This window comes from Pleuronectes platessa, chromosome 2 (assembly GCF_947347685.1).
Source record: "Pleuronectes platessa chromosome 2, fPlePla1.1, whole genome shotgun sequence".
In the NCBI taxonomy this organism is placed as follows: domain Eukaryota; kingdom Metazoa; phylum Chordata; class Actinopteri; order Pleuronectiformes; family Pleuronectidae; genus Pleuronectes; species Pleuronectes platessa.
Window position 1 is genome coordinate 16,320,898 of NC_070627.1, and position 14,630 is coordinate 16,335,527.

General features: G+C 43.8%; 3 protein-coding genes across 5 annotated transcripts; 1 reads left to right on the forward strand and 2 right to left on the reverse strand.

The window, feature by feature from the left end:
* Positions 1–1,708: 1,708 nt before the first annotated feature.
* si:dkey-28n18.9 (sorting nexin-32) lies at positions 1,709–11,400 on the reverse strand. The gene is made up of 15 exons (XM_053438165.1): positions 11,265–11,400; positions 7,276–7,455; positions 7,006–7,116; positions 6,793–6,900; positions 6,209–6,269; positions 5,979–6,103; positions 4,987–5,070; positions 4,828–4,902; positions 4,691–4,721; positions 3,776–3,863; positions 3,613–3,652; positions 3,424–3,510; positions 2,752–2,841; positions 2,479–2,544; positions 1,709–2,334 (listed from the first exon to the last, which is right to left on the reverse strand). The coding sequence occupies exons 2-15, from the start codon at positions 7,279–7,281 to the stop codon at positions 2,197–2,199; spliced, it is 1,110 nt and encodes a 369-aa protein (XP_053294140.1). The 5' UTR covers positions 7,282–7,455; positions 11,265–11,400; the 3' UTR covers positions 1,709–2,196.
* zgc:152986 (uncharacterized protein LOC101884054 homolog) lies at positions 7,775–9,383 on the reverse strand. The gene is made up of 2 exons (XM_053447749.1): positions 9,143–9,383; positions 7,775–8,091 (listed from the first exon to the last, which is right to left on the reverse strand). The coding sequence occupies exons 1-2, from the start codon at positions 9,381–9,383 to the stop codon at positions 7,775–7,777; spliced, it is 558 nt and encodes a 185-aa protein (XP_053303724.1).
* zc3h10 (zinc finger CCCH-type containing 10) lies at positions 9,276–14,559 on the forward strand. Of its 3 annotated transcripts, none has more exons than XM_053438152.1 (3): positions 9,276–9,468; positions 12,044–13,229; positions 13,629–14,559. In XM_053438152.1, exons 2-3 carry the CDS (start codon positions 12,105–12,107, stop codon positions 14,142–14,144), a joined length of 1,641 nt encoding a protein of 546 aa, XP_053294127.1. In that variant the 5' UTR covers positions 9,276–9,468; positions 12,044–12,104; the 3' UTR covers positions 14,145–14,559. The 3 variants fall into 3 exon arrangements, with proteins under 3 accessions (XP_053294127.1, XP_053294109.1, XP_053294119.1); XM_053438134.1 differs by lacking the exon at positions 9,276–9,468 and adding an exon at positions 11,407–11,619 and having other exon boundaries at positions 11,964–13,229; XM_053438144.1 differs by lacking the exon at positions 9,276–9,468 and adding an exon at positions 11,408–11,619.
* Positions 14,560–14,630: the final 71 nt, after the last annotated feature.

Genomic DNA, 14,630 nt, shown 5'->3' on the forward strand with positions numbered 1-14,630 from the left:
GAAGATTTTTTGGAGCTCCTGTATGTAGCTCCACTCAGCCCTCCACCCCCTCCACCAGACACTGACCTCTCAGGTGAAGACTTCACAAAATGGCTGCCATGAGTAAATCAATTCACTGAGCCACATAACTTAGAGAAAACCAATCTCGTCCGGTTAAGGGCACATCATCCCCTCATGGTCAGCCTCGGCGTCTGCATGGGACCCTGAGCAACTGGGCAAATGGAGCAAATGCAACTTTGAGTTTTTACTCTGTAGCTCTTATATCTTTAAAGCGTCTCATATGAAATACTGTCATGGTAAAAATCTGGATGTAGGCAGGCATACTACTTAGTGATGCAGGCAGGATAAAAAACCTTGAAGTGAACGAGACATTCTTCAGGGGCTGTGTTTTCTGCCGTAAGCTGCAAATGAAAAACCCTCCTTTGGATCAATAAAGATGTCTGAATCGGAAGGACGCCCTTTGCCACTGACTTGGGCCTTTAATAGTATCTTAGCTGATCTTATCACTTATCAACACAAAACAGCCACAAAGGAGGTGGGCCGCGTATAAACCACGGAAACAGATCAAAATGAGACAATCTGGTCTACGTAGGTTTACTGAGATTTACTTGTCAACAAACTGCCGTTGGACACTACGTGAGACTTTGAATGAACTTTGGGTTTTTAACATGTGGACGTTCAGCTGTTTGTTTCAGTTGCAGCCTGATACTTCAAGCATCTGACGTTTTGATTTTCCCAAACGTCGGTCCCATGCCGCCGTCATTATCTCTCCAAGAAACAGCTTGTCTGCAAAGAACAGTGAATCCTGCGCTAGGTGGAGCCGCGTACCCTGGGAGCCTTTGTTGCTCCGGGATGAAAGGACACATTTGAAGGAGCCTAGTTGTGCTGCTGTGACACAATCTGGCTTAAAATGCAGCCTCCAAAGGATGCAGCCCCTGAACTGAGACACTTTGTGGTTAAATTAAGATTACGTAAAAAACATTAAGAAACAATCAAATTAAGGGCCACCACAACCACTCAGACAAAAGTCAGCAGATAGTATGTGGAACAATTTTGTGTTTGTTTGTAAGCACTGTGGGAGCCCATCTGATGCTGAGGGGACAGTAGTAATGAGGGCGGAGGATTCAGATGGAGAAATGATATCAAGTTACAAAACCATCAGAGAAATATGTGCCGTCCATAGAGAAAAGCTGATTTTAATTCCAACCAAACGATTCATCTCATTCCAGTTTTGGTGGATTGAAAACCTACTCTTAGCACTTTATGTATTGCCCTTTCATCTACTCATTCACTGTCAAATGAGCTCAACCCTCTCCTCCTCTGAGACCCTTCACCTGTCTCTCTCTGTCTCATTCGCTCAAACCGTGAAGCACAAGGCAGAGCAGAAATATGGACGTGCGGTGCTCATCAGACGGAGAGGGGGGGACAACAGCACTGTCTTTATGTGACATGTGCAAAAATCCAAGTGAAGCCTGTCACAGTTTTATGTTCGCCACTCATTGAAGATTACATACAATCACATGGGAAACCGGATGGTCGTAACAGAGATTATTAACACTGTTAAAATTGTTTCAAAAAGCCAAACAACAAGCCAAAGTAGTGTCCTTGCTGCCATGTCCTTGTGTGTGCGTGTGCGTGTGTGTGTGCTTGCAGCCAAACCAGCTGATTGATGATCCAGGAGAAAGAACCACACACAAAGGCAAGCAGATACTTTGGGAATCAATTCATCACACTTTATTTTGTGTGACCCCAGCTGATGTAGTGGCTTGAGAGCAGAAGCACAATACACTCTCAGCACAAATCTATGAATGTGGCATAGAACGTGTGCGTACACACACACACACGATAGCCTGACCAGACGACAAGGCCACAGCTAGGATCTAAAATCAATCATCTCTGCCAGGGCTTTATTGGTAAGCGTAAGGAGAGATTGGGGGGAAAGTAAGGAAGGAAGGGAGAAAGGAAAAAGAAAACTAGAGTTGAGAGTATGCACACATTTTGGGGATCCTGTCTAATTATGAGAAGAGTTTCAAAAATTGCAATCACATTTTTATTTACACTGGATGCAACTGAATCATAAAAAAAAACACCATGCTCCAGTACAAAGGGTGAAGGACGTGTTCATTGTTTTTCCATGCTAAGCTATGTTTGGACATATATTGAGTATGCTTTATGAAGGGGGCGCTAGTGAGGTCACTAGGCCATCCCCCTAAAGCCTTGGAGGCACTGGTCGAACTGGTCAGCACTTTCTCTGGCTGTAAGAAGCTGCTTTTCGCACCACTGAACCAGAGCCTGCTGCAGCATCTGCACACGGGCCGCTTCATACCTCGCAATCTGGGGGAAGCACATCACATGCATGTTAATACATATACACATTAGAGGCATGTCACCAAACTGGATGCTACACAATTACTTGAGGTGCGAAGGCAGGTGGGACATGTGGAAACTGAGGATTCCAGTTTGAATTCAATGTTTTACCTCCTGTTTAGCAACTCCACAAATGTGATTGAACTCCGTCTCTGCTGCTTTCTTCACCTCCTCCATCTGATGAACATGAAGACCATGAAATCATCATTATATACTTATTCTCCATCAGCCTAAATATATTTGATGTGCATCTAGCATCAGCTTTTTGTCTCAGTGGTCAATCCCCTGACACTGAGAAATATCAGCGGGACGCTACCGACATCTGCTGGTGACAAGAAAGAATGCACATTGCTCCAGGAGTTTTACATGGGCCCAGACACTCACAGCAGCCTTCTTCACGGGTTTGGCCTTCTCTGCGTTCCTCCTCGCAGTCTCCAACTCTGCCAGTTTACAGGTTCTCCTGAACAGCATTTCCTGTATTGGACAAATGAATCACGTAACACTTGGTCATATTAATCTCATGGTTAACCCCATAGATAGACTGGGTATAAAGATGGGTAACTCGTCCCCAACTCAACCCATTTTACTAAAATGAAACTGAAATATCCCGGTGAACGGTTCCGCCATCTTTTGTTTTTTACTTCATTTGGAATAGCAATAGTGACCGAGGTGTGATATTGCAGTATGGAGGTATTGTTGATACATGTGCTTGACCGAGTCAGTCTCAGCTGTCAATCATGACATTTTACCCCATTCAACTAACTAACTACAACCAAACTTACTGTAAAAATGAGAGAACAACCTAAATTGACAGAAACCATGACTTAGCCATTATTATTATTACCATTATTGTATTCACATTATTGTTATTACAAACGTATTGAGCACTTATAAAGTTATAAAGTGCTCTATAAAGTCAGAATGACAAAAGAAATTACAGGTTAAGTGTGAAGCTATAAATCAATCTTCTTTATATACAGTCTAAGGTTCACGCTGACAGCAAGCTGAGATTCACAATAGATGTAGTGACGATGGACATGAGATGAAACCACTCACCTTCTCTGCCTCCTGGTAGCGGGACTCCAGGTCGAGGCCGAGCCCGAGAGTGCTCACATTGTTCTCTGCAGTGCTCATCATATTTTTCTGCCCACACAGCAGAACATTACGTGTGGATTATTTGGTAAATCTATGGCCCATTAAAATGTGATATCAACAACAACAACAACAACAACAACAGCAACTTACCTTAATGGATTCAAAGACTTCTGATAATTTCACACAAATACTGTAAGAAAAAGAGGTGATTGTTGACATTTTTTATCAAAAAATAGAATCTGACTTGTGTTCGGAGGTATTAGCTTTAAGTACATGTGCTATGGACGTTGGACCAACTCTATTACCATCTCACCTTGAAAAAGCCTGTTTGTCCGGATCCTCCCCAGCTTCCACACAGAGATGCAGAGCAGCGGAGAAGTGCCCACAGGCCACTGCTATTTCTACAAACAAATATATCATCAAACACAGAGTAGCAACAGACCGGGAACAGATTGAATTGTTACTGTGATGGGAATGAATATAAATACACTACACAGCCTCATAAAACCATAATCATTCAATCTGAATACACAAATAAAAGTGAGTTGAATCTGATGACTCCTTCGTTCTTATACACTCATTATTAATGGCTCATATATAGACTGTATATAAAGATGGACAACACATCTTCACTTCCTGCCACTATCCTGAAGTCAAGCTGAAATATCCCGGGTATGACCTCCAGCATCTTTGAGTCTGCGGTCCTGTTAACCAATAGTGAAGTCAGTCTCAGCTGTCAATCTCGATGTTTCACCCTGTTTTTGTAGCATCTCATAACTATTTAACACTAAACTTATCAGAAAAATGGACACTTGAAAAAACAGCAGAGTGATAAGAATTACCAAAATTGACAAAAAACATCTTTGTGAAAAAATGTGTTTGGTCCACGTCTAATCATCTAACATGGAGGAGGTGGGATGTATGACCTATACTGCAGCACACCACCACCATGGCTTCACTTCTGAGGAGCAGTCATGTCGTTCTGTATATACAGTCTATGGGCTCACACTGTAGCACCACTACTGCTGAATGTCATGGTTTTAAATGTGTACAGATGTGGAGACTTATGACTTGTGACACACTATCATTTGACTGACTCATGAAACCTCACTGAGTTTCTGGTTCATTAATCATTGCTTCTGCTTGATTCAGGCTCAGCACCTGCTATGGCTTTGATGTACGTGCAAATGTCTTGTTTGTACTTTTACAAGTGAAGCTCTTTTCTTACTTTGCTCAGTTAGCACCACATCCAGGAATCTCTGCAGGAAAAACAAAAGTTCAAAAAGTCCAACAGGGCAGTTTGTATCTGATTATGTGAGAAAAGAACGAAGGGAGGAAAACAAAACAAGTAAGAGATTCGCCCACCTCTGTCGCGCTCTTGGTGCAGCCAGTTATAATGAGATTCTGGTCCCGAGCCGCTTGAAAGAACTCATCCACATCCTGTGAATACAAATCCTGGGTGTTAGAACTTCACTAGCATGTTTAGAGTCGGTGGGTTCTGTCTGTGTGAGTCCAGGTCGTTACCTTGTGGCCTTCTTTCCTCATCTCTCCCACAGCCTGACTCAGCCGGTTGAAAATGTTCTTCCTCACTCTTTGTCGACCTGGAGGCTGCACACATACGCTCAAATAACTTCAAGGTCAATTTGTTTAAATTAAATCACAGTATAGCATGACTAGGCAAGAAAGATACACAACTAAAGATATCTGGTATGAAATTGATGGATTTTCTCTCAGTATTAATTGGCGATGAACTTATCCCACCAGTGCTTGCTGAAGTGTTAAAAAGTGTGAGTACACAATGTTAAAATATCCTCACACCAGTGGTTTCGAATGATAATGTCCTCTATCCATAGAAATCATTGATGGACACGTACTATCATAGTATTCCTGTGTCACTTCAGAACTGCCTCAGCTCGACATGCAGCATTCCTGACCCGATGAGGCTGATGCAGTCAAACAGGAAATAAAAGAGTCATCAACGGGACTTAAAACACGCCCAACGCTGACTCACACACTTTGACTTCAACACAGCAAAGAATATCCAAATGTGTTTTTGAAATGGCCTCTGACCAAATCTCAGAGTGCTTGGCTAACAATGTGCAATACACTTAATAACTTAAAAAACATGGTGGTCCCTTGAAAAAGGGGGACTATGTAGGATTTTTTTTTGCAATTCCAAGCCCTTCCTCCAATTATGATGTAAATACCCTCAAATTAAAGTCGAAAGTCCGCACTTTAATAGCATCCCGATTAGTTAATTTTGAATCCATTGTGGTAGCTTACAGGGCCAAATTTATGTCGCTTTCCAAATATCTCCGAACCTGTATATATGTTGAGTGTGAATGTAAACTATTTGTCATATGAATCTCTCCTCTGTCTTTTCAGAGACACGACAGTGAAAGTTTAACCATTTACTATCTTTAGCTGTCATAAAAAAACGATCACGTTGCATTCTCTGTAACATCTCTCTCTTTACTCAGGCTGACCAGAGAGAAAGCCTTTTTGTGTCCACTTACATCTGCACTGGTGAGGAAGATCTCCACAGCTTTACTCTTCTTCAGCACGCTGTGTGAAGCAACCTGCCGCAGGAAGGACTCCAGTGCTTTACAGTACGGCTGCCACTCTCCCAAACCAAGGAAACCTGCAGGAACACATTCAGCACTTTGGTGATGACACCGAATAGACAGTTTTTTATTTATTTGATCAAGTATATTATTGTGCAGAGGTGGTCTTCGGGTTTACTCACCAAGCTGTTTCATAACCTTGGCAGATGCATTCACCTGAGGTTTTGCAGGAATAGGAGGAAACTTGAAGAAAGAAAAGAAAGTATGATTCTATTCAAGCCAGTATTGTTTTTTACAAACATTTTTATTATTGCGTGTTTCGCTTAAGGGAGACTCCTCAATAGGGTTAAGCTTTTGGACAATATGCAGAGCTTATAGTTACATTATGTTCACAATATCATCTTTTGGCAATTTCACTGTATGAACATCTGCTTAATTTTCAACTGTATTAGTAAAGGAAGAAGAGGAGGAAGCATTTGAAGATAAACAAAGTGCCTAACATAACTGCTGAATAGCAAGACATTTTCAGTGTGGGAAGGAAACATTTTAATTTGTGTATTTATCCGTCACAAAAGCACTGTGTTCCAACAACATTTTAAGTTATCGCTTGTAGTTTTCTAAGAGGCCATTTCCACCATGAAAACAGATAAGATATATCTTAACAGTAAAAGCAGCCAACAGCTTCACAATCTTCACTGACAGAGCAACTGTCCATCTATGGTTTACAAGTCAAATAAATGCTTCAACACAGATGAAAAGTACTCACTATGACCCCCTGTATCCCGGGCACGTCCTCCTGAGAGAAAAGGTGGTGCTGCAGCCATTCCAAATCCTCATAGATCCTGTACACATGGTACTCCCCCGTCCCAGAGAGCTGGCAAACAGGGACCACCATTTTTTTAAAGCACATCAACTGAATGATCTTTCTGGTATTAATTTAGATTTACTCAACAATTAAAGTACAAGAATCCCTTCTCACCTTTTGAGAAACTATCAGAAAGGTGAGTGTGTCCCCGTCTATCACCACCTCTGTCACCTTGATGTTATGACCATGGACACTAGGAGCAGAAGCCCCTTCTTGCACCTCTTCCTGTGTTAAGAATGTAGCTGTTAATACTATCAATACAACGGGCAGTGAATTCTAGTTCATATTCAAACTTGCAAAACTTCACATTACGCACACTGCCCTGGAGTAAAAAGCTGTCACATGATACCCAGAGATAAAAACAACAGTTTCAGACACACTTACCATCATTGTCAAAGCCTGAAAGTTTCCTGTCTCCTGTTTTTGGTTTGTAGAAATCTTAAATCTCTATAAAAGTGCTGAAAGTCCCAAAGCTCTTTCTGTCTTGTGTCGGCTTTGGAGCGCTTACGTTCAAACTGCTGAGACAGCACAGGATATCCTCCGGGTCAAGGTGCACGCTGAGTCCTGAGAGAAATGGTGTAAAAAAACAGTGCAAAATCTAAAGTGCTGATGCAGGGAAAAGTAAATGGTGCGTTAGTCAGTAGCTCTGTGCCCTAGACACACCCACACAGGCAGTAAAAATGTCTTTAACCGTCCAATCAGTGACTCAGCTGTCAGCCTTACGACCTCAGAAAATCCACTAACATTGAAACAACCACTGAACTCAGAAGCCATCCCATAAAAGACGCAGAATACAAGGCATGGATAAGAATAAACAATTTAATATGGAGACTTTGTTATCAATAAACGAAAACACGTAACAGTCATACACAGGACAGAGATCTCAGACTACATAGTAGTAGTCGTCCTCCTCATTTTCTTCCATATCCTCGAATAAAAAATGGAAGCCTGCAGGTCCCTCAAAGCTGGGATGTTCAAATGGACCATTCTCGTCTTCCCAGTCCTGATGAAAGGTCCAGATGAACTGGGGCTCCTCCTCCCCAAAGGGACTACCATTGAAGTCATGGAAGGAGTCGGAGAAACTGAATTGTGCACCGGTGTCATCCTCAGCGTCAGTAAACACCTGATTCTCCAGATACATCTCATGGCCCAGGCTGTCGTAGAGTCTCCTCTTCTCCTTGTTGGAGAGCACGGAGTAGGCTGGAGGAGGGGGGAACAAAGCTGGTACTTTAACTTCAGGGAATCTACAATCAGGTACAAGTTCATTAGATACACCAAGTTAAAACAATCAATCGATAGATAAAATGATAGGTAGATTCCTTTATTGTCATTGTACAGAGAACAACGGAATTTGTGGCAATCCCCTGGCGCACTCACACATTAGACAATGGTTTAAAGAGCACAAACTCTATTAATTTAAGTGTAAGTGTATAAATAACAAATATAACACAAACACATATTGTGTTAAAGTGATTGTTATAATGCATTTTCCAAATTTATATTTTTTTAGAGGTTGAAACTAATTAAAAAACCTCATGGTGTAATGAATAGAAAGTATACAAAGATGGACAACTCTTCTCCATTCCCTCCCACTATCCAGGAATTAACACATAATATCCTGCGTACGAACACCACAAATTTGAGTTTTTTCTCAGCTGTCAATCTTGAAGTTTCACCCCATTTTTATAGCATCTAATGAGGATAATTTTGAGGTGGACACTTGAGCCAAGATCTTTGGGATAAGAACTAACTTAAATTACAGAAATCCTCTTTGAGAGAACGTGCACATTGACTTTCTAGTATGGTTCATGTTCCATTTACTAACATGGAGGCAGGGTTTATTACCTATACTGCAGCCAGCCACCAGATGGCGATCGAGGCCCTTTGGCTTCACTTTTGTGTACCTGTCATGTCGTCCATCTTTATGCACAATTTATGGTCTAATGCAAAAGAATGTAATACAAACTTCAATTGTATTATTGGTGAGTAGACAACAAGTGAATTTTCAGTTTAGGGTGAACTATCCCTGTAACTGACCCTCGACCGAGTGACACAAGGTTTTCCTTTTGTTTCTAGACACACTGTAACAAATGCCTGCATGTGTTTTAACAACAACCTAATAACCTTAGATTTGTGAGCTGCTATAATTGTCTTTATATGTTGTTGTTTGTATTCTATATAGATATGGACCTTTTGTGTCTGTACTAATATTTAATTAGATAATAAGCAGTTGTAGTGCGGCGTGTTTTACCTTCTACAATCTCTCTGAACGTCTTCTCTGCATCTGCAGTCTTGCTCTTATCAGGGTGGTACTTTAACGCCAGTTTGCGGAAAGCCTTCTTTATCTGACCGTCGGTTGTTGTCGGCTCCACACTGAGGGTGTCATAGTAACTTCGGTCCCTCTCAGAGGAGGCGGCTGCAGATAAACAGAGCAGCAGGACCACGAAGGCTTGAATCCTCCCCAGGTGGTGGTAGACACCTTGCACGGCCATGATGATGAACAGCCACCACAAACCCTCACGGGGGAGTAGTTTATCTGGAAGTTTGATGAGGAACTGGCACCATAAACCCTCACAGGTTAGTTTATCTGGATGTGTGATGAAGAACAGCCACTACAGAACCTCACATAGAAGTTTATCTGGAAGTTTGCTGAGGAACAGCCACTAAAGACCCTCACATAATAGTTTATCTGGAAGTGTGATGAAGAACAGCCACTAAAGACCCTCACATAATAGTTTATCTAGAAGTTAGATGAAGAACAACCACTACCGACGATCAAAGAGTAGTTTATCTGGAAGTGTGATGAAGAACAGCAACGACAGACCCTCAGATAGTAGTTTATCTGAAAGGTTGATGAAGATCAGCCACTACAGACCCCCACAGAGAAGTATATCTAGAAGTGTGATGAAGAACAGCCACTACAGACCCTCATATAGTAGTTTATCTAGAAGTGTGATGAAGAACAGCCACTACAAACCCTCACAGAGTAGTTTATCTGGAGGTGTGATGAAGAACAGCCACTACAGACCCTCACAGAGTAGTTTATCTGGAGGTGTGTTGAAGAACCGCCACTACAGACCCTCAAATAGTAGTTTATCTGGAGGTGTGTTGAAGAACAGCCACTACAGACCCTCAAATAGTAGTTTATCTGGAGGTGTGTTGAAGAACAGCCACTACAGACCCTCAGAGTAGTTTATCTAGAAGTGTGATGAAGAACAGCCACTACAGACCCTCACAGAGCAGTTTATCTAGAAGTGTGATGAAGAACAGCCACTACAGACCCTCAGAGTAGTTTATCTGGAAGTTTGATGAAGAACAGCCACTACGGACCCTCACAGGTTAGTTTATCTGGAAGTTTGATGAGGAACAGCCACTACAGACCCTCCCAGGTTAGTTTATCTAGAAGTGTGATGAAGAACAGCCAATACAGACCCTCACAGAGTAGTTTATCTAGAAGTGTGATGAAGAACAGCCACTACAGACCCTCACAGAGTAGTGTATCTAGAACTGTGATGAAGAACAGCCACTACAGACCCTCACAGAGTAGTGTATCTAGAACTGTGATGAAGAACAGCCAATACAGACCCTCACAGAGTAGTTTATCTAGAAGTGTGATGAAGAACAGCCACTACAGACCCTCACAGAGTAGTTTATCTAGAACTGTGATGAAGAACAGCCACTACAGACCCTCACAGAGCAGTTTATCTAGAAGTGTGATGAAGAACAGCCACTACAGACCCTCAGAGTAGTTTATCTGGAAGTTTGATGAAGAACAGCCACTACGGACCCTCACAGGTTAGTTTATCTGGAAGTTTGATGAGGAACAGCCACTACAGACCCTCCCAGGTTAGTTTATCTAGAAGTGTGATGAAGAACAGCCAATACAGACCCTCACAGAGTAGTTTATCTAGAAGTGTGATGAAGAACAGCCACTACAGACCCTCACAGAGTAGTGTATCTAGAACTGTGATGAAGAACAGCCACTACAGACCCTCACAGAGTAGTGTATCTAGAACTGTGATGAAGAACAGCCAATACAGACCCTCACAGAGTAGTTTATCTAGAAGTGTGATGAAGAACAGCCACTACAGACCCTCACAGAGTAGTTTATCTAGAAGTGTGATGAAGAACAGCCACTGCAGACCCTCACAGAGAAGTTTATCTAGGAGCTCAGTATCCACAGGTTTATCCCCACACCTATGACTGCCCGCTGGCTTCTCCACACGTCAGCAACAACAACACCCACCGGGGCTGAAGGCTTTGAACCCCCCAGGTGCACTTATCTTAGGATGTTACGCACAGTTTCATCTAAACTACGTAGAAAAAAAGCCTAAACGTGACCTCGTTTGTAGCTAATCTCAGCGTCAACTCACCGTGTCGTAACGCCACTGCTGCTCCTGCGCTCACGTGAACGTCTCAATTATTTCCTCATAAACAAGACAACGAAACCCAACTTCAGACACACTTCCTAAATTCGCTACTCTCGCCGCAAGATGGCACTAGAACAACTCGAGGAAAAGCGAAAGAAGAAGAGCGCGTTCTTCTTCGTCGGTGGTGAGAGGTAGATGAGGAAATGTGGTAAACACATAGGGTAAACATCGCCGGGGGGCCCCGACATTAACAACACGGGTCTGGTTGGTGTCGTAGACAGACATACCTTTAGACACTTTGGTGATTCGGAACGAGGTGTTCCGTGGCTCGGCTGGATCCTGCCCCTGGTTTCTGTTGGTGAGACAACGTTAGCATTTAGCCAGTTAGCTAAGTCACCTCTGCTAGCTGGTGTTAGCCCCAAAGTCCGACGGGGGATTATTTAGGAACAGGCAACAACAATGTGGGCTTTAGTTCCCCTCAGTCATCGCGTGTTTGCATTGTAAATCACATGCGTTGTGAATATTATCGTGATTTTAGTTTGTTATTTTATCAAAACATTGCCTGCTGTTTGTTCTCCGCTAACAACAACATCAGCAGGTGTAAACACTGTTTCATTTTTAACGTAACGTCACTGGCATCTGTCATGTCTGTCATATATTTCACTAACATGTATTCACCTTGGCTTTGTGTTTCTCCTGCAGGACATTGAATTGCAGATTTCACTACCACAAGGATAAAAACATGCATGATTTCTCTGCCTGTGTGTGTGAATGTTTCCCAGGTCACGTCAGCCCCCTTCAGACACATGAGTGCTACTTTCTCCTCGAGCTGGGCCGAGCAACATGCCTGACCGGGACAGCTCCTACCGGTCAGGTGGCGGTGGTGGTAGTCTAAGTGAGGAAGGGTCCGGTCTGCCAGGGGGCTCTGGAGAGGGCAGAGGGGGCTCAGGAGGAAGCATTGGAGGCAACGTCTCTGGTTCTGGGAACATGGGGGGTGGAGGCGCGCTTGGGAACGGTTGTGGGAACGGGGCAGGTGGAGGCCAAGGTGCAGGCCTGGTGGATGGTGTCTGCAGGGACTTCATACGCAATGTCTGCAAGAGGGGGAAACGCTGCCGCTTCAGACACCCAGACTTCAATGAGGTACCAGACCTGGGAGTTCAGAAGAATGAGTTCGTCTTTTGTCATGACTACCAGAATAAGGAGTGTATGCGCGCCAACTGCCGCTTTGTCCACGGATCTAAAGAGGATGAGGACTATTACAAAAAAACAGGAGAGCTGCCTCTCAGGCTAAGAGGGAACGTTGCAGCACGACTGGGCCTGTCCCCCATGGATCTCCCCCATAGCCGTGGGGAGGTCCCCATCTGCAGGGACTTCCTGACTGGAGAGTGCCAGAGGGGCAACAAATGTAAATTTCGCCATGTCAAAAAAGACTTTGAATATGAGACTTCCAGGGTTGGAGTGGGGGGTGTTATGGGGCCAGGTGCCAGTGGAATGGTGACTGCAGGGGGAGGGATAGGTGTTGGAGGAGGAGTCACCTGTGGAGGAATGCAAGGACTTGTGGGAGGTGGAGGTGTGAGTAACATGATGGGGATAGGATGTCCCAGCTTGGGGGGTTGCAGAGACCCAGGTATCTCAGGAGTTGGGGGAGTAGGTGTAGGCGGGATGAGTGGTTGTCTGTCCATCAGTTCTGCAGGACAGCGGCGGTTTGACAGGAGTTCGTGCTCGCTGTATGATCCTCTGCTTGAGAATGGTCTGTTTGACGCTGGCTCCCTGGAGGCTTCAATGGACCACACTGCTCTTCAGCTGAAGAGGCGCCGGTTGGAGGGGCTGCGCCTGGCAGACGGGAGCATAGCTGGACACTACGAGCTGGGGATCCAAGCCGCCCTGCCGCCACGTCCTCTTGAGTACAGGTTCCTGGAGGAAGAAAACTGCTTGCTGAGGAAGAGAGTGGAAGAGTTAAAGAAGCAGGTTAGAATGAGGGATGAATAAACCAGCATTATTCAGACCTTGGACAAAACAAAATGTTTAGCTCTCTTATGCAGCATTTCCCACATCAATAGTAGCTTATGTACTGAAATATTTGTACAACATTCAGATGTAAACATGTTTGTATTTATAAAAACATTTGGACGGCAGTATTTTCTTGTAGGAATTATCTTTCTGGTGAATATGTAATATAATATATTTCCACACTTTTTCACACTTTTTCACAAATTTCACAAACGGAAGATTGATGGAAAATAACCAGTACAAAACAAAGTTGTATGGTGGTGGACTGTCAATTCTTAAAAAAGGTTTTGAAATGACAGCTGTCTGTCAAATAAAAATATGTTTTCTCTGCTAACCCATCTCTTGTGTGTTTCTCAGGTTTCAAATCTCATCGCCACAAATGAGGTTCTTCTGGACCAGAACGCCCAGTTCCGGAACCAGGCCAAGGTGATGACGCTCTCCACTCCTGCGCACACTGAGCAATCTTTGGTTCCCCCTGTGGGTTCAGTGAGTTCCTACAATCACAGCATTGCTCAGACTCACACCACACTGAGCAGCGCTGGAATGCAGCCTCGACCTGTCACACAGCAGGACCTGGTGGTGTCCACCGGTGCCTCTGTAGTGCCCCAAACCAATTCAGCCCAACCTTCGGCTCCTCCACCCCACCTCAACCCCGACATCACCCCCCTCTCGGCTGCCCTTGTACAGACCATTGCCCAAGGAATGGCACCGCCTGTTTCCATGGCTTCGGTGGCTGTATCTGTGGCACCTGTGTCAGTGTCCATGTCTATGGCGCAGCCTCTGCCCTGCATTACCATGAGTCATGCCACCAGCCCGATGGTGGCGTATCCCATCGTAAGTCAAAGCATGAGGATCAACACTCTCCCTCACTAACTGGTTTATGGACAAGACTGCAACACACAAAGGTCCGACTGTAGCGTGAGGATTTTTATCAGAGAAGTTCAAGACTAATGACAGAACAGTGAAAAGAAAAGTTTCTGCTTTTCTCCACCAGAGGGCAGGATAAAGACTTGTTTGTTCCGCCTCCCTCACTCTGTCCTGTGGCACTGCAGGGACATGTTTCGTACAGACTGACTGACCTGTGAACTCTGGCCTGAGTCGTGTAAAGGATTTTTTCAAACATAGGCACTTAACATGTGAGGTTATCCATAGTGTTTGAAGCGTTTCTGCAAGACTGCTCTGCCATCCTTGGAGACTTTCCAGTTAGTTTGTGTCCATATTCTTGTGGTTTGCTCTTGTACAAATTAAGTTTGGTACTTTGCAAATAAAAAAAATGCATCTTGTGGTATCTCTTCCTTGTTTACGGCTGATTTGTTCTGTTCACAGTGATATAAACACAGACAAGTGAAGTCATGCTGA